Source organism: Chroicocephalus ridibundus, chromosome 2 (genome assembly GCF_963924245.1).
Source record: "Chroicocephalus ridibundus chromosome 2, bChrRid1.1, whole genome shotgun sequence".
NCBI lineage: Eukaryota > Metazoa > Chordata > Aves > Charadriiformes > Laridae > Chroicocephalus > Chroicocephalus ridibundus.
The window spans coordinates 37192553-37212067 of record NC_086285.1 but is presented as its reverse complement, the minus strand read 5'-3'; the positions used below and the strand labels follow the sequence as shown (position 1 = coordinate 37212067).

Sequence of the window (19515 nt, the reverse complement as noted above, 5' to 3'; positions counted from 1 at the left end):
TATAAAGTAAGCCAATTTATACAAGGTATTCCTTCCTGAATTACTTCGTAATGACTCAATTAGCTTTCATTTCTGCACAAAGGAGATTTAGTTGCATAAATTAGCTTATCATCATTGAGGAAGTGTCACTGCTAAAGGACAGTTTATAGATACAACATGCAGTTGCTGTCAAACCTATAAGAATGTAATATAGACATCTGTGTATACTTTGTGCTTGAGCAGAACAGACTTCTGCCATTCAGAGACTAACAGGGGACAACAAGTTGCCCAAGGGACTGGCAATGTAGACGTCTCTGAAAAGGTCAACTTGACACAGGCTCTGACAATCGACCCAAAGCTCTGTCTTCTTTGATAAAAATCAGATAAACTTAAGACCACTAATTGATCTGCAGCCTGTTTAAATGTTGGCCATGCATATCTTCATTGCATATGATTACCACAGAAAGCAAATGAATTGGGTAAGAAATGCCAGAGTCCGGTGACAGCAGCATAAAAATTGGAAAAGGACACAAATGCCCAGAAAGGCTGTGAAGGATATTCTCTCAGCTTTAGCTTGGCAAGCTGCCCTTGTGCTAATTATCTCTGGGACTGGAAAAATAACTGCAAACACCATGTAAAGTCACATGGCCAGACAACTTTTCTTGACAGAAAGGTATTTCCAGTTATGCTTAAAAACAAGATATATATGTGCTTCAAGGGCACAGACCTTTAGATAAACTATTGGTCATTTGACACAGCAAGTAGAGAAGACTTGCTTCTTATCAGACCTTACACCTTTTTGAGATCTGCTGCATTGTAACTGTGACCTGCACTGACATGCAATCTGGCTCTCCTTCCCCCATCGTACATAATACACATAATTCTTTCAGGGCTGTCAAGGAAAGGGTGGGCAAGAAGAGTTCCTTTAGGAAGTAGCTCTGCAGTGCTCTTCCTGTTGCAACATGTGGAGAGGAAACAGAGGCCTGATTTCCTGACCCATACAGGAAAGCAGGAACAGGTTGCTGTGAGGAGTTTTGGGTTGCTTTTCTTGGAAAGGAAACAAGAGCCAAGTCATCAGATGCTGTTAGCATTGTGCTCTGCTAAAAACATGTGTAAACCAACATGACTCATTACAGTCTTAATATTTAGTACTCATTTAGACATTACCGTAATTATAAGAGTGTGTTGTCATAATGGAGCATGGGGTCAATCCAATTATAAAGTTGCCAACAGCGTTTTTTTTGTGCTAATGTACTTTCCTGAAGTTCTGAATGATCTTACATCTAAGAAATCAAAACCTTAGCACCTTCATTTCTGAAAAGTTTCAACTGCTATGATAACAGTCTTATCAGTCTTACCAACCCTGTGTAATGTCCTTGAAAATACCATAACAGTTCTCCCCAGATATTAGATTCATTTCAAGCAATAATTTTCTGATCCGATCTTAGTTAACTATTCAACACTGGAAATTTGTTTGACTTTTAGGGCTGAGTTGACACGAGTGTTTCTGATAGGCATCACATCATAAACATCTAACCTGACTCAACAGTATTTAATGATTTTCCACACAAACAGTGCATATATTCTTAAATTTAATTTATTCCTAGCTTTACTAAACCTGAATTTCACAGAAAATATTCTGCAAATTGTCTATGAGCTCAGCCTGATAAATGCAAAAAACCTTTCTTTTTTCCTATTCTTTTCTTCCCATTAACTTACTTCTACTTCAGTTAATGTGCAGACTTGAGTTCTTTTTGCTCCCTGATGCTGACTGTTGCTGCTGGATAGCTTTATATTAATTGCTAGTGACCTAATTATTTAAAAATACCAAAGCATTGAAGAGTTTCAGGTATATAATATGGCTTGCTGGGTCTTTTTTGCTACCACTATCTACCCGTTATCATTTCCACAATCACTATTTCACTGAGTATCATGTTCTGGGCTGTCTCAGTGTAAATACCTTGATTTTAGACTAAGGATCTATAGGGCAATAGGAGAAGGGAAGTGAGAAAGATTATACTGAACAGATTGGGCTAGATTAGAGGTTGAGTCCAAATAAATACACTACAGTTATTTTGCCCTTCTTTCATAATTTTCCTGGCATGTGGGAAAAACGGCAAGTAAGTAACAGGCATTCTTTGCTGTTTAGGACATCATCAGAACAAACAAATAACTATGTTCTTTAACGGGTTGCATCTCATCTGGGCAATGCGAATCAACACTAAGTCTAAATTACTTGTGTAAGACAGAGTCATTCTGGTAGCGTTAATTTTGAACTTCACCTGTCTTTCTATCTTTAAGCCTTCAGTATGGTAAATATTGAGAACATCATCACTGAAAGGAGATACACTAATTTTCCAGAAGTTTACCTCTTTCAAATATTCAGTAGCCCAGACTAGTAATCTTCAAATCTGATGCTACAAACTTTTGACGAATCTGATCAAGAGGCAAGGAATATGAATCAGAATGGCAGACTGTTTAACATCCTGGGCAGTGGACCATGGTGGTGAAAGGAAAACCTACACACGTATTCCTTCATTCCCCAAGCAATGTGTAAACACATAACAGAACTGCTGGCTCGAAGTCACTACCGTGGTAGGGTTTGCTAACTTAGATAACACCAATGTTAAAACGGAAGATCAGTGGAAATCAGTCACAGCCACATTTATTCTAATGTTTTAAGTAGTGCATTCACATATTTGGGCTGTAATTCCTGTTTTTGTTTTGGTCAGTTTAGTTTTTTGCCAGGCTCGTACTCAGAAATGGCAAGTGACAAAATTGGCACAAGAGAAGGGGCAGGATTGGAACCGCCTGCAGTTAGATTGTCTTAGGCTGCAATGGGACAGCACGCTTAAATCCCTCTGAAATATGTACTCTTAATCTGGTTTTCCAGGTTTTATTTTTTTTTCTGTCTATTGAGGCTGTTAGAATATTCTTATAATTATTTTTCCCCTTAAGTAATCCATGGGCATTCTTAAGTTTTAAACATATTTGAAGTGTATGCTTGAGTGATATACTTGTCAGGTTTTTTTTAACTGAACTGTTCACCTTTCTTCAAGCATGTATTGTCAGGTGCCAGTATTTTTCAGTGAAATAAGCAGTCTGAGCCTACGGTCAGGAAAGCTGGCAGCTGTTGCTGTTTGATCTGTCAAATGAACTCTGAAATGTTTTCATCAGTATATTGGACAAAAATATCTGTTGTTCCTATTACTGTTACTGGAAAAACAGAGATGGCAGAAGAAAACCATGAGGAATTCTTTGTGGGAGAGTTTTGGAGACTGTTGTATGGCTGTTCATCCAGATAGCTGTCCTGGAACAAAAGAAGTATGTCCTGGAGAAACAACCTATCCAAAATCCTGCTCACCCGTTTCTTGTGACTGGTAATATTAAAAGCAGCGGGTAGGCAAAACCAAACTGCTTTCTACCCTCTGCTATGCATTTTATTTTATTTTTTTTTAAATCATGTCTTATTCATATTTATGGCCTAAGTGACCATGCCTTCGAAATACAACACACTTTAGTTTAGCAATTATGTCATTATAGTATTCTTAAGGCACAAAACATTTCACACTGTATAAGAATAGAGTGTAATTCTGACAGGGTAATGCCAGCAAATCAATATCTTTTGAATTTGAACTCTAATGGGCACATAAGTTCTTGATGCTAAATCCACCAGCTGTTTTCAGGTATTACATGTGTTTAAGTAGCTCCACATGATTTCATTACCATATAAATACCAAATTCCTTTACCCAGGTCTCCTGCTTTTGTTTTATTCAGTTCTTCAGAGGCAATCAAATGAAATTTGGCAGGGTCCTCTCTAACTGAAAGAGGGACTGAAGTAAGAAAGAATGGGCTTGTGTTTTGCAGAGGGTTTTGCAGCTTTTTTTTTTCTACCTCTGTGTTTGTGAAGCACTATGAATTGTCTGATGAAGCATTTTGCCCTTTAGATGACTCTGAAATTAAATTTATGATTAGCTGTTACGCATGTGTAGTTGCACTTACAGAATTTGGAGAAACTTGAGTTGGTGGGTATAAGAGGGGACTTTGAGATTAAAACTTGTTGGAAGATCAGCATAGTTGTTCACAAACTTACACTGGCACTTTCTCTCCCTATTTTTCATTTCTGTGCTCCTGGTATACTGGTATATGGTTTTCCAAGAAATGTGGCTTTCTGATTCAAACAACTCTGCCTGATCTTGAACTCGCAAATGAGAACACAGAGCCATGCTTAGTCTTTGGGCAACATCTTCACTGTTGCAATAAGTTTATTTTAAAATGCATCTTTTCCAGAATTGCCGTGTTATTAGTTGAGTTGCTTTTCCACTTTAAGTCTTAATTAAATGCTCATGATGGACATCTAGGGAGAGATGTGTCTCACCCGCTGTAGGATCTCTTCTGCTGCTGTGGTTCCCCATGTAACTCCCATTAGTGTTAACATGAGTTACTTCAGGCACATAAAGGTAAGATCAGACCTCGAAGTGATAAAAGTCAGTGTGAAAAGTCATGATTCATTTCAGTGCAATTCTGAAGTCCTGATTAATGTATTTTAAACCAAACGATTAAGACAACTGCTGAAAGATTTGAAAGGTGGGATGTACTGAAATAGTTCTTTTAGTTTTTTCTCACATGGGCTTACATTATCTTTTATGAGATAGAGCAGGGAACTGTGATCAGTGCAGTATCAAAAGACTGAGGAGAGATTCTGATTTAATATTTATCAGAAGTCAATTTGGCGCTAACCTGCGTTACTGTTTATGATTGTCTAATGCTAAATTGGTGAATAATGAGCTGACAAATAGGGAGGGCCAAAGTTTGGAGGTGCAACATTTCAAACTGATTCCGCCTTCCTCTTGAGATTATTCTGTCTATGCATTTTACAATAACCAAATCTCTTATTCCTGAATGGTTGGGAATTTTTATATATGTATATATTGCTGCTTGTGGTGTGCGGACAGAATTTGTGCACTGGTAGTCAGAACGCCCCCTAGTGCTATATAGCAAGTGGTAGCTACTGATCACCAGTTTATGGAAAATGAAATGGTGGCTAACTTGCACAGCAGCTTTAAATTCAAGGTTGTGAATATTTAGCCTTATGACAGTATTGCCATCAAAACGAGATAGCACAGAACACAGACTGAGATGAATAAATAGAAAACAATCTCTTCTTGCTCATACAAAGAGTATTAAAATTAAAATCTAGGTATTTGTCAAAATAGGGAAAACCACAAGTTGAATACTGCTGTATTTCTTTATAGCGTGACACTTTCTCTCGCTTGATACTTGATATTTTAGCAGGATTTTTTCAGTAATAAAATGAACCAATCATGATTAAATCGTAAACTATAAATAATGGCGTGGAGTGCTAACGACATGCAAATGTAACTGGTATATGTTGGAATAACCAGCAAGCCTGCTGTTCAAGGATCATATAACAAAACTAAGATGACAGCCTTGATCCAGCCAGTTCAGTGATATTTATGTTATCAGAATTAGAAGATAGCTTTCCAGTGATGTAAATTATTAGTACATATACATTCTGTCTGGTTAGTGTATACATAATGTAACTGGTCATCTTAGTGGTATTGCTTACATTCTTTTTGCATTAACTCATCACACTCCATTCTCATGGAATTAAAAACAGGAAATAGTTTGCAGTGTAACAGAAGCACCCAGTGTATTTAACCGTGTGTAAGCACTGTGTTTCAATAGATGTACTCTGTATTGTAAGTGTATGACAAAGCATTTATTACTGTGTTATTGCCGTATTACAGAGCAAAGAGTGCTAAATAATCAATCAGTTAATGGTCTGTATGGCAGCTCGAACACAGCACATCCATTGTGCTTATGCTGTTAGAGGGATGAGTTTATGACTGTAGTGTAGTTGCATGTTTAGCCAGAGCTTAATGTCCTAAACTGGAGCTGACACAAATATTTTTAAAATGCAGCTTCAGCAACAGTTTCCAAGTTCTCCCATATTTCAGAAGGAACAATCAAGGATTATCTCAAAGGTTCTCAGAGAAGTTATTTAGTTTTGTTGGAACAGAAGAGGGAGGGGGAGCATATCACAAAATACTTACTTTGGCTTCCTTTCACAGATTATTATTAATTATATTCTAGCAATTTTATCAGTTTCAAGTTGAGATACCAATATGGCTTGCTGGAAGTATATTAGTAGAGGAAAACTAGCTGCTTTAAGTTGCAGCTGGAAATGCTTTGAAAAACCTGTAGCTACATGTCTTTAAGTGATAGAACTTGCCAGTGACGGGCTCGCATATTAAACTTGTTTTCCACTTGCTTTTGTGGTATGAAGGAGCTGTTTCTATAAAGAGGAGTAAGAAACGTGTGCTGATAAATTACTTTGTAGTATCGAGAGATTTCAAGAGTAACTTTAGTCCCTCAGTCTTTGTCCTTTAGTAATTAGATGCCGTTTTCTTTGCAGATAGCAAAAATACCGATTACGCCAATTTCTATCAAGGTTTGTGGGACTGCACAGGAGATGTACCTGATGAGTTGACATTTAAACGTGGTGACGTTATCTACATTCTCAGCAAGGTACGGGATGCTACTGGGGCTACATAGCTGCAAAAAGAGAGCCATGGCAGAAGGGCACATTCCCACAGTTCTATGGGGGGAAATTGGCACTCCCTTTCAGATCCTTTGTTTGCAATCAGATATTCACTGCAATTAATTATTTTGTCAAATGAACTATAATCACATTTAAAACACAGCCGTATAACAGGAATTAACTTAAAAGCATGTTTATTTACTTGTTAAATCTTGGCTACCATTTGTTAACTGATTTAACGGGAGACAATGTGCTTTCTGCTTGTAAAAGTTAACCTTGTAGAATTTTAAATTATCTTGTATGTTATGTTTTTGTTTCCTGTTTTATATTCCTGACTATGCTGATTCTGACTTTTTGGGCATCTTGCTACAGAAGATGCTTTGTTTTTTCGAACTATGCTTTCATCTTTGTATGTATATTGTAATTGTTCTGACAGCTCAGATTCCAAATTTGTGTACAGATTTGGGCAATTTTTAATTTACTGCTTTCCTATTTGCAAAGCAAATGATAAATATAATTCCTCTCATCTAAAGTGATGATAAGCAGTATAAGCATGAAATTTTTTTCTACTTTAATGTTGGTTAATTTTCCTAATTTTCCTTAACACCCCCCTCCCCCCAACAAAACCAAAACCTCCCATAAAATATATATCTCATATTGAAGTCCACTGAAGTCTGCTTCTCAACAATTAATCAAAGGAAATTTCTTTTTTCCCCACATACTAGAAAAAAGATGAGCTTTTCAAGTTCTCATTGAAAAAAACCACCTTTTAAAATATATGTAGAGTATATATCTCAGATGTAATTGCCATTTGGTACAATTAATTCCAAAGATATTGTAGGTCATTAAAATATACAAGTAGGTGCGTGAAAGCTAAAGGCATCTGTTTGTCTTAGTTTCAAACTCTTCAGTTTTGTCACGACTGCTTTAAATCTTCTGTGATAACTGCAATGTTTCTGGATAATAAATGTAGCAGCTTCTGTTTAAATAAATTTAAGATTTATGGGTAGAAAGATAGTCCTATATAAAAACATAGAAGATATATTACTAATGGTAATGTGACCATGTATGTCTTTTGAGCTATTTCATTGTCACTTAAACTAATAACTGAACTGCATTACTAAAGGCAAAATAACGCTCTTGGATTGGGCAGACTTTCTAGCAGTTGTACTGAAGAACGGTACTCATTTAAAATAACCACCTCTACCCCCTCTCCCTCCCTCAAAAAAGCCCATGAACAAACGGATTCCAGTGTACGCGTTTGGTCTCTTTGTGGGTTGTGCTCTTCTGGTACGGTATGGGGACTATAAAATCTTAATCTTCAGCCTGTAAGTGAAAAAATAATTTGCTACTCTTTCCCAAAAGAGTGAGAAATTTAATTTAAAAAATGGAGCAGAATAGAAAAACAGTAGCTTAAGCTGTCCTCTGTATATCAGCTGTCTTGTGGTCATGCCATGATTAATCCGTAATCGGTCCTTGAAACAGGCTTGCTGCGTCTCCAGATATATAGAGCCTCTCTCTTTGGGAATGATTTCTACTCCAAAATACAGCCCAGAAAATTCAGCCCTGTTTCACTTAAAGATTGTTACAGCTTTTTCAGAAAAATGAGTGCTGGACGCTACTGTCAGCTCTGAATTTAGGGTCCTTGGAGGGGAAAGTGCCAGAGAATTATCCATCTTAACCCTCCACTTGATTCAGTTTCAAGGTCTGATCATTTACGAGCTCTTTGTCTGGTAAGTGAAAATATAACCAAGGAAAAGTGAACCTAACCATCCTGAAGTGGGTCAAGACTTTTCTTCAAAAAATATTTCCTTATCCACTACATTAATACTTGCATTTTGTGGCAGTTGGCAGGAATCCTTGGCAATTTTTTTATTTTTTCACACCATCTAGTGGTTGAAAATGAGAGATGCAGGTACTGACAGGAGGCGATGTGTATGGATCCAAAATGGTGTCATAAATTCAGCTTCAGCTTGAACCTAGCTATGGCTTTATTGCCTTTCTATCATATGTCAGCCAGGTACGAACATTACTCTTGAAAACCACATTTTGCTGATAAGGAAGTAAGTACGGCTATAGCAGTATTATAGTAGGAAGGGTGAAGCATTAACAAAATATCGAGCATATTTGTGCAACATGTAATAGTTCTTTGTTTTACAATGAAATATAAATGGTATTGCTTCCTCTGCCGAACGTGATAAGATAGATATTTGTCTCTCCCAGCAATAGTTTGCCAAAGCAATATATTTTTACCTGCTTTTCACACACCTTTATAGAAATTAGGGGAAAAGTGACTATTTTGTTTCCAAGAAATGAGATCATTAGTACAACAGAAGTGATTATCAACTATTTTAGCAAATTTGGGCATTGACATAATTTAAATAAAGCAAGAGGAGCAATATGTTAAATGCAAGTTTCTAGGTGAATGCCTTTCAGAAGAATGAGCAAGGTTTCAGTTTGGCAATGTTTACCTCTTAAAATAGCTAAGCATTATGCAAAGACAAATCCCCCATAATGTAATTTAAACTGAGCATCAAAATTTAGTGTTAGTGCAATGCGCGTGATTTGCATGCTTACACTCTGATAATACAAATACCTACGCACAACTGCAGTAATTACTGTCCAAAAGCATGTTTTCCCTGTTTTAAAGGTGCATTCAAAACCTGTTTTAGCTATAATCTAAATATTTATGTCTGTTGTGGCTTTTGTGTGGCAGCAGTTCTATGGGCTCTTATCCCCAAACTTTTTTCTATTTTTTTTCTGCCGTTGAGAGTTTCCTTCAGAAGTTGCAATTTCAAACTGAGCAGAATTAACAGGACTATTGCGATAGTACTTGTTAGCTTTTCTTTATTTAAAAAAATAGTTAACTTTTCAGATTAATCGACGAATGTATCTGTACAGATAAACTCATATTATTATAATTTTAATTTATAATATTCCTGAATATTCAAGTAGCTTTTATAACTTACGCTACAAATTATGTGAACTTTCAGAAAACTATATACCCCTCTCCCGCTCTGCAGTAGAAAACATTTTATAGCTCTACTGATAGAGGGACTCATTAATAAGATTTCTTAGTTTATATTGACTTCTTAGTTAATATTGACTATTAAAAAGGCAATACTTGGGCATCCTGTTTTCTAAAAGGATGATTGCTCTTAACTCCTGCTCATTTATGGTCTTGCCTTTGCTTTCAAGCCCATATGAAAAATGGGGAAACAAACCATGAGATAACAATCCATTTTATAAATCTTCCATTGCGCTTACTCAAGAAATCAATTTCCAGAAGCAAAGACAACTGGGAGTGGAGGTAGCCCTATTTTTTTTTTAAGTTTGGTATGCACAATTCATGCAAGTGCAGCACTTGCAGTATTTGTTTGTTTGCATTAGGTGCATGTTTTATGTTTGGAAATGCCATCGTTTCATCAGCCAAATGCAAGTAGTAATGGAAATTTACTTAGATGTTAGCAGGCTTAGTAGAATTACTGACATTTCTTAACTTTTAGGCTAATTTAATTCCCATCTCATTTATATTTATATTTGCATTAAAACAATAAATAATACTTGAAAATCAGAAATTATATCTTGCACGGGAATTCTCCTTCCCTGTTATTATTTCAGTACAAGCCAATGCAATATAGTGCTGCTCAGTCTGCTATTTATGATTCATGGAAATCTCACCTCTGACTTAACCCTTAGAGTGTTAACTTGTTGTCTAGATTACCCTTTATTCAGTGGTTGTACATTTCCAGTGTGGCAGATTTTTGTTCTTTCAATACAAGAAATGTCTGTTAAAATGCTCGCATCTCAACCTGTATTTTGTGCTTAGTGAAAAGACAAAGACATCTCCCTAGCTCAGGTTACTGCTTGTGAAATAAGGTACAACCTAATAGTGCAGCTGTTTCATGATCAGCGTAGCATTTTGTACATTATCTCTATAATCTTCATAAAATGTATTTATTCAGTATTTTTTTCAAAAAGATGTGAAAGACATACTAAAATCCGTAGTGTTTTTTTTTTTTTTGTCAGGCTGTTCTCTGACTGATCATCCTGAGAACCATATTTAACAATAATTTCTCTTTCCATGACCATACTGCCCATGTCTACCTTAGCAAATAATAAGTACCAACAGGAGCAGATTTGCAGCGTGAAACACCTGGTGCTGAGGCCCCAGCATCCACACCGTGTGTTTTCAAAGGGGTTTGATGTCGGAAGAGGTCAAATTTTGTGGAATGATTGTGTGGAATGAGAACACATTAGTGTCTGGAGCACATTCAAGTGCGTCTTCCACTTTAGTTTTATCTGAAAGAGCTGTAGCGCGTGTGCTCTGAGACTGACGGCTCTGCAAAGTGAGACAAGGTGGGGAAAGCGGGAGCACTGGGAGATCCACTTTAGTGGGACACTTCTGAACAAAACTAAACTGCAATACTAAGTTGCACATTTCCTTCTTCTGGCTTGTTTAGGTATATTCCTTATAGGAAAAAAAAAAAGATGGCTAAACATAAGTGTGAAGGCCTTTAACTGGAAGGTTAGTGAAGACAGACTAATGCAAAGTGACTTTAGCTCTCTTGGTTTGCATACTGATAATATGTAAGTATTTACCTACCTGATCAGAAAAAATTTTGGCATTGTGTCATCTAATGGAAAATAAAATGGTCCTTCTATCGTTCCAGGGTATTTTCAGGGGCCAGTTTTGGTTCAGAATTCACTCTGCTTCCCCTGATTTATATTGGAACTCTTTAATTGGTGTCTATTTTGTCTCATGTCATTGCAGGAAATAAAATCTAATAATGCAACCATACAATAAATCTGAGGCTTATATTCTTAAAGATGACCATTTTATTGCTGTCTTAGAACAACTCTACTACCTGTGAAGAAGTCTTGTTCAGTTATCTAAACCATTTGTCATTTTCTGCTTTTTAGAGAAAATGCTGTTCTGTGCCAAAAATGCTCCCTGGTTGATAGTGTATCATTCAGCAATTACCCCAAAGGAAGTTCTAAAATTTTTTAGCTAGTCTGAATCTCCTGGATGAATTAAAGGTGTTTTAAAATATTATCTTGCCAAAATTGCCCCCCAGGATATTCTTCGAAAAAAAAATTTCACCCTGCTTTCCGCACATCTTTAGTTTGATAGGAGAGGCTACTTATTTTAATGCCAAACAAGGCTATAGATACATTTTGCTTTTCAGTTTTAAAGCTTGCAGATCTTCAGCCTGTAAATTAATACTACTTATAGTGCCACTGAAAGAGGGCAGGAGAAAAATCTTGAATTCACGCACTTCAGTTGTGTTTGTTTAAAATACCACTCCATTGTTTTCTTCAAGGCATTGAAACACAATGATGATTTTCAGCAACTCTTTTTAAAAAGCAAAACAAATTTAAAAACCCCACCCCACAAACACAAAAAACATACCATATGTATTGAACAATAGGGACTAATTACCCAAGGACCAGATGTTCTCAACTTTTGCTGAAGTCAGTAGAAGTTAATACGGTGCAAAGCATCTGGAGATCCTCATTTACGCAGAGGATCTGTTCTAAAGGTAGCGACTGTTTTGGAAATCCCCTTGCATATAATTTTTTTTTCTCTTCTTGCATATCGAAATTACCTTCTATGTAGTACAATAATCTTGGCTTTAAAAGATATCAGTAAGAAAACAGGTAGTCAGGTAGTGTATTTCTACCTCCTGTGTTTTCCCCCAGTGCAAAAACTTTTAAGATCAGTGTCTCGTGGAGTCACAGGTACATACAAATTGGTGGGACAGGGACAAGGAGAAGCATCTGCTCACAGTGTGTTCAGTTGAGAGCATTTAAGGAGCCTGTAAACCCTGATGGCATTTTATTTCCCCCCCCGCTATCATAGCATGCTGTACGGAGAGTGTTTTGCCAGCACGTTAAATATTAAGTCATAACCTGTTCCTTGCTGCCCTGTGAAATGACTTCACTTTGGTTAATAAATTTCTGCTGGGGGAAAAGACCCAACCCACTCTATGACAGACAGCGAAAACACAGGAGTAGCTTAGAAAGCACTTGCTCATTTGTTAAGGCGGTTGTTTCGTATTATTTGGTGCAATATACTCGCCTGCCCTGGTGCGTGTCTTCCAGGGGGGGCGGTGGCCGCTTCCTCCCGCCCTGTCCCTGCCCAGTGTGTCCCAGTGTGGCAAATGTGCTCCCAGTCACATGGCAGTGCCCTGGCCCCACACTTGTGCATTCCCCTCATTGCTATATCTGGCCCTGCCCCCCCACCCCCCGCTCTGATCCCTCTCTCTGCCTCCGAGCAATTCATTTTGCAGTTATTGAATTTCTTTGGAGAGTTATTTTCATACAGCGAGCATCACAGCACCTCTGGATCTTGATAGCGTTTCTACATAAGGAGAAAGAAGCTTTGTGTTAGTAATTACCTAACATTGTCAGGAGCTGACTGCAGGCCTCTTTCTAGTGATAACAGAATAACCACATAATGTAGCTTTATAGCACATGATTAATAGAAAATAATTACACATCCTACAAAGGGATGCAATATTTCTTATAAATTGACTACAATGGTTTCCTGTAGATTAAAGGACTCTTCATTATTTTATCAGTCCTTCTGAAGTATAGTCGCTTGCCTATGTTAGCAGCGATGTTAAGAGCTGAATGCAGTGAGGGATACCAGATGGTAAACCCAGTGGTACCTGAGATCTGAAGCTGACGCTTGCAAAAGCACCATGCTTCCCAACTCTTAAAAATTCATATAAAACTCCTAACTGTATTCATATACTTCTGCGTATTAATCTTCATCTCCCACAAATGTGGGCTTTAGACTTTTATTCTACACATCTTAAGCAGCCGTAATAGACATATGGACCTTACAACTGCAGTGCATTAATTAAATTATATTGCTATGAAGGAGTTTATATGATAACGATAGAAACAATACATAATTTGGGTTTTTTGTGTGACTTCAAGAAAGGACTGGGGGGCACTGCTTATCTGCCCGACTAGTGAGCACTCTTTTGTGGTATTGAGGACAGAAAGGAGTGGTAAGGAGTTTAAAGAGAAATGTCTGTACTTTAATCAGTTTAAAAGGGAGTGCTATCTAATTATTCTAAAACCTGAGATTAAAGTTTTATATTCTTGGTAGACAGGTATCTGCGTTATATTTGTGTTCAGACTTCTGTAGACTGCAGATAGTTTAATTGGGATTCATGTTGCTCTTGAGACCCATGCAAAGAATAGTAATGTAAAGTAAAAGCTTCTGTGTTGCGATGTTGTCTGTATGGTATAATGGTTGCAGTGAATCCTTAAATTAGTTTACTAGGCTGTTACATCAACATTCATTTCATCTTCTCACTTAGCTTCGTGCCAGAGCAGTAAGTGGTGTATTAGTAAGTAGCAAAACCCAGAAAGTTTTCAAAACAACAGCACGCTTTTAGTTTTAATTTGAGGTATCTGAATTGTTTCTTTAAAAACAATTGTTTCTAAGTTCATGTAGTGTTGCTAAGTGGAACTTTTTCAATGGGTAATGTAGTCCGCAGGCTTTTTCTGTGCCATTTGTCATATGCAATTTAATGACTGCTTAGCTAAGCCACTTCCCCCATTTCATGTATTGTTTGTTTTTTTGGCTGATGTCTAGCAAAACTTGCTTAATCACTTCTGTCAGTCACTTCACGAGATCCATGTAACAGCTTAAAATCTTTTGTTGCTTTCTCTTGGAGAGATTTATTGCTGAGATTCCAGTAGTATACGTGAGTACTGCTCCTTTCAGCAATTTCCCACTTCAGTCTAGAAATCTAGTTTGTATATTTAACCAGTGTATTGTGAGATAAAACATAGATTTTTTTTTTTTTAAAACAGGCTGATCTGGAACATTATAAACCTCAGTGTCAGGGTATTATTTAGCCTTTAAGGATTTGGGGTGTGATGTGTACACCCACGGGAAAGGTTATGAGCGGTTCTTAACTTCTGTGGAGGGCAGTTTGCACTGAAGATCAGGTTCAGATACCTCTAGACTTTCAGACCAGACCCATCGGCAGCAGTCTGTTCTGCAGTGGAAGGGGGAAGAAGGTGGAATTACTTTTGCAGCCTTCTCATTTGTGTGTTCACATCATAAATGAAGGTTTTCCTGCCGCTTCTTATGTGGATTTTCTTTAAGTCACACTTACTGCTGTATTTTATGGATAGCAGGATAGAATCTTTTAAATAAGCAATTCACTGTGAAGAGAAGGAAAAAAAATATTTAAGACTGGTGTTCAGCCTTCCACAGTACAAAAATATAAAAGTGTGTGTGTGTGCCTACATGCAAGCGTGTTAAAAGAAAAAAAAAAAAGAAAAAAGAAAAGCCTGGGCCCACATGAAAGTGGGCCATCAACAGGGTTTCATCGTAGTTAAGCACGGGGAGAGCTGAGTACACTGAGCACCTCATAGGACCCTAGAGAACTCTCGACCAGGCCAAATATGCCAGCAGCAAATCATTATAGCTCAGGCTCTAATGAAACTCCATTAACCCTTAAGCTCCACTTGACTATTTATAACTGAAAAACTTTATCTACAGTCAAAATAATAGCTTCATCTCAGTAGGACCATTAATTCAAAATCCTACAGCCTTTTGCTTTTTTCGTCAGAAGAGCAGCGTAGAAGGAAGCAGATGTTGCTTATCACAGATATCTGTGTATTTTTTATTTTCCATGTTTGTTCCAAAGTAATTTCTGTTTTACTAATCATTCCATTTTGAATGGGGTCTCTGTTTTAATAATGCTTCATTTGTAACTCAATATATGTGTGTGTGCAATTTCAGCTGTTACAATTTATTGAACCGCTGTTAGGATTGATCTTAAAATATTTACCTCATAGGAAAAAAATTAAATTTGGATCCCACAATACTCTTACTTGGTATTGCTTTTGGAAGATATTATTTCTTTAAACTATTATAATTCATTTTGTTTCATATTTATCTCACTAAGCCTAAACAAATTTCAAACAAAAGTACATTAGTCATCTGTCAGACATATGAGATCTGCCATAGAATTTTCTGCAAGCCTAAAGCAATAGTAGACTTTGTCTGTAGAAAGAGATTATGTATTAGATATATAGTGTTCCCTTCACGTTTGAGTGAAGTAGTATTTAAAATAAGTTGATTGTAAGTTTCTTAAGAGTTTAGCCTTGTGATACTGAAAGAATCCCCGTTGATTCTTCTTTGTCAACATTGTGCTATTAGATTTTAGCTACAAAGGTAAGATTTTTATGTTTGTAATTAATACAGGATGGACAGGTCAGCTATTTTTAGTAGGTGTTATAGAGAAGTGTGGCCGTAATTAAGAAATTTTCCTGACTATGCCCGGACTTTTTAAAATTTAACTTCTCTCTTTGCCTAACTCTGCATGTTTGCCTCTAACAAAAAGATATAATGTTTTAATTTTCAGTTGAAATGATTATAACTGTATAGAAGAGAAAGCATCCATAAGGAGTTGCATACAAAACTCTATTGCATTTATATCAGACTAAAGGTTAATATTGCATATTGTTTTCAATTAGGAGTACAATAGATTTGGCTGGTGGGTAGGAGAAATGAAGGGAACCATTGGCTTGGTGCCTAAAGCCTACATAATGGAGATGTATGATATTTGAGAGGCCTGGGTAAGTACATTTTAATCCAATCTTCTGTAATGGCTTATATGTTCCCTTGTTCTCTGTTTCATAAGTATTTCTTTCCTGGAACCTTTGTAGGAGTCCTGTTAACATAAAGATTATGGCAAAATATATTGAAGGTTCAATTAAAGCACTTTTTCTAGGATTCTGTATGAAATATTAAACCACAGTGTACAGAAGATGATGTATTTTATAGCTACGTTCCTGTTCCAGATTTTTTTTTTGGGTAAAATAAAATTGGTGTGCTTTCCAGTTAGTTTTGTTACTTCAGTAAGTACTATGTATGCATCTGTGCAGAAAACTGTGGAAGGGGACAGATATTTGGGCTGGGTTTGATAGGCATGTTTGAGGTTTTTTGGTTAATGATGAACTTTCAACTTCCTTCTCCCTAATCAGGAGAAATCTGCGCTTGAAATCAAGAGTGGTGTGCAGCTGCAGTTTACAGACCCGGCCTCTGAAAGAAGAAGATTCTGCCGTACACGTTTTGTGGTTTCGGCGAATGTAGTCAGATCGTTGCCTTGTGTGTATTAAACATTAAAAACTATAATTGATCACAATTCTGCGGAAATGTTCTTCTTAGCCACTTTTTATGGAATTGTAATGCTAGGAAATGAAATAGATGGTAATTAACATATGGGGCACAAGCAGCCAGATCGTGCCTGTTGATCTTTTCTTAAGCAGCACTCTGTATAGCTATAGGTTTGTGTTCTTTCAGGGAATCTGACTATGTTTTCCTGTTCCTCAGTTTTAGAAAAATTAAGCTGAACTTCGAAAGTAGAAAACTATTACTCAGTTCATGCATACATTAACCTTTTAATGATCACTGTACATTTCATGCAGTTTCCTAGGAAAATCAAGGGAAATTTATGTGTAATATTGCAGATCTTCAGGGTATTCCGTTTCCAAATGTTTTTGTATTCTGTTTTAGCCAATGATTTATTTTTCTCATACATTTAGTATTGTTATTGTTAATTAATATTTTGTTACCACAAAATGAAGGCTTGGCTTTTTTGCTGATGTAAGAAATCCGCCTGTGTGGTAATACTGCCCTGATACTGTTCTGACTTTGAGATGTGAATTAGGTGAAAATGTCTAAAAAGACAATATATTAAACCCCCCAATTTTTTGTGAAGGCAACATCAGCTAAATGGCAGGTAAGAATGAATTTTGTCCGTGGTAGTGTGAAATATTTTAGCTGTACCTTACAGATGCTTTCACAAAGTCAGATCTGGATACCTTGTTGGTATGTGGAATTTCTGATACAAGTTGTGCAACAGACCTCTTCAGCTTTACGTGGGTTAATAACGGCTACCTGCAGTCTTAGTGTCAAACCCAGAACTTTGTGGCTAAAAGCATCGGTTCAAACATTAAAAATAAAAGTACACTAAAATACTCTCACTTGTGGATGAGGGGTTGGGCAGAGTTAATATTTTAAAATCCTCTTGTTTTGGAGATGTGCCTTACTATTAGCGTGCAAGATCAACTTTTTTTTTTTTTGAATCCTCCCACACACTTGATTTGTGAGACCCTTAATCTGCCAAAGAGGCAGGTCAAGCCCGTCTGCGAATTGCTGAGCCTGTGCAGGTCCCCTTGTAGTTGCTGGTGCTGTTTACGCTTCAGGCGGGCCCTGGAAGCACCGTGGGTTAAAAGGTAACGTTAGTCTGGGCTGGGAATTAGATCCTCTTCAGTAAACGAAGATGTTGTGCTTTACAGTGGCTAATGTCTAGTACTTGGCGGTACGCTGGATTCTAATAGGAGTCAAACAGGGTACGGAGTTTTGTTGTAATTTTTTAAAAAAGAGATAGTCATTGAAATTGATTCTGTACGTTATCAGCGAAGCATTAAAATGATAGATTGTGGTCTTCAGATCTTTCACTACTTTAATTTATCAAGTGTGCTTGTGGGTTATGTACAGAATGTGAAGCGTTAACATCGCGGCTAGAAAAGCTCCTTCTCTCTTGTGTAACATGGCAGCGTAATAAATCTGCCCACCGAAATGTCGCCTTATTAATCGTGTAATTCCGAATTCCACCACCACCTACTTTTTAGGAGAGTAAATCCTCCCCCCCGCCCTTCCTCCCTCTCGTTGAGACGAACTACATACGCGGGAAACTTGATTTAGGACCGGACCCCAGCGGGGACGGCGCTGCCGAGGCGGGAGCGGCTGCGCGGGAGGCGGCGGCGCGCTGCCCTGCGCGGCCCCTGCGCGGCCCCTGCGCGGCCCCCGCGCTGCACTGCGCGCCCGCGGCGGTAGGTGGCAGCAAATTTTCACAGGACGGGAGGAGGCCGAGCCCCCCCCGCCCCCGTCCCCTTCCCCCTTCCCTGCCGCTTCTGCCGTTTTTCCAGGAGAGGGAGTCCTTTCCCAACCGATGAGCCGCTTCCCGGTGCCCAGCGTCTGCCTCTCCTGGGTGGTGGCAGCCGGAGAGAGAGTGTCTTTTGTTTGTACTTCTCCTTCCCCCCCTTTTTAGTACACAGACTGCCTTAAAATTCAAACCGTGAAAGATTGCCCCGAAACTCACTTGAAGTGTCTTGGAATAAACCATGAAATGGGCCACGGATGAGTTGTTTACTGTAAATCTGTGCAAATGCCATAACCTTTTTTTGGAGAAGAAAATCTCTGTTAATACTACTGAAACAAAACTCAGTGGCAGAAAATGCTAATTGCTTTATTTTCTTTGTTTACCTAGATTGCACTTGCCTTTCCATAAACAGAAAACCAGCTAATTTTTTAAAAGGTGATTGTAAGTCATATTTTGTACAGCGTTTTACTTGATTATTTGCTCTGTTCTGGATTTGTACTATACTGCCATTAGATCTTACAATAATGTTCTACTCTGCAAATTTTTAAGGTTCAAATAAAGTTTAATTGTTTGCAAACTGTTATGATGCTAATAATTCAACAGCCTGCTGTGTTACTAATGAAATTACTTTGTTATGATTAATTTGGAAAATAGTGTGTTGATTGTAGTAATTAAGCACAACAAGGTGAAGTAAATGATTCTAATGCCATCTGGCCTCCAGACTGAATGAAGAAATGAAATGGGGCTGTCATTTGAATTTATTCAGAGAAGTAAGGGTAATACAAATGCTTTTTATAGCAGAGGCACCCGGATATCATCGTGCCTCTCTCTAGTATTTTTTTCATGTACTTCTATATACAGACAATTGGTTCGTGTATTTTTCCAGCATCTAGTTAGGGTATACCTCTTTGTGCATACTGCCACTAATTACGTGTACTGATGGTAGCGTACGTGCCAGTTCTTCCATCAGAGAGATCTATGGATAAGATTTAGAGAAGTGATGCGTACCAGCTTACCTTTTGCTCCTCCAGTAATGACAGAAA

The 19515-nt window shown here is 37.6% G+C and overlaps 1 protein-coding gene across 1 annotated transcript in view; it reads left to right on the top strand.

The window, feature by feature from the left end:
- SKAP2 (src kinase associated phosphoprotein 2) overlaps window positions 1-19053 on the top strand; it is a 122154-nt gene extending 103101 nt beyond the window's left edge. The window contains exons 11-13 of the mRNA XM_063325056.1: window positions 6420-6532; window positions 16059-16160; window positions 16569-19053. Of these exons, the coding sequence (XP_063181126.1) occupies window positions 6420-6532; window positions 16059-16151 (206 nt within the window). The 3' untranslated portion in view covers window positions 16152-16160; window positions 16569-19053. The remainder of the gene's footprint in view (window positions 1-6419; window positions 6533-16058; window positions 16161-16568) is intronic.
- The last annotated feature ends 462 nt before the right edge of the window (window positions 19054-19515 follow it).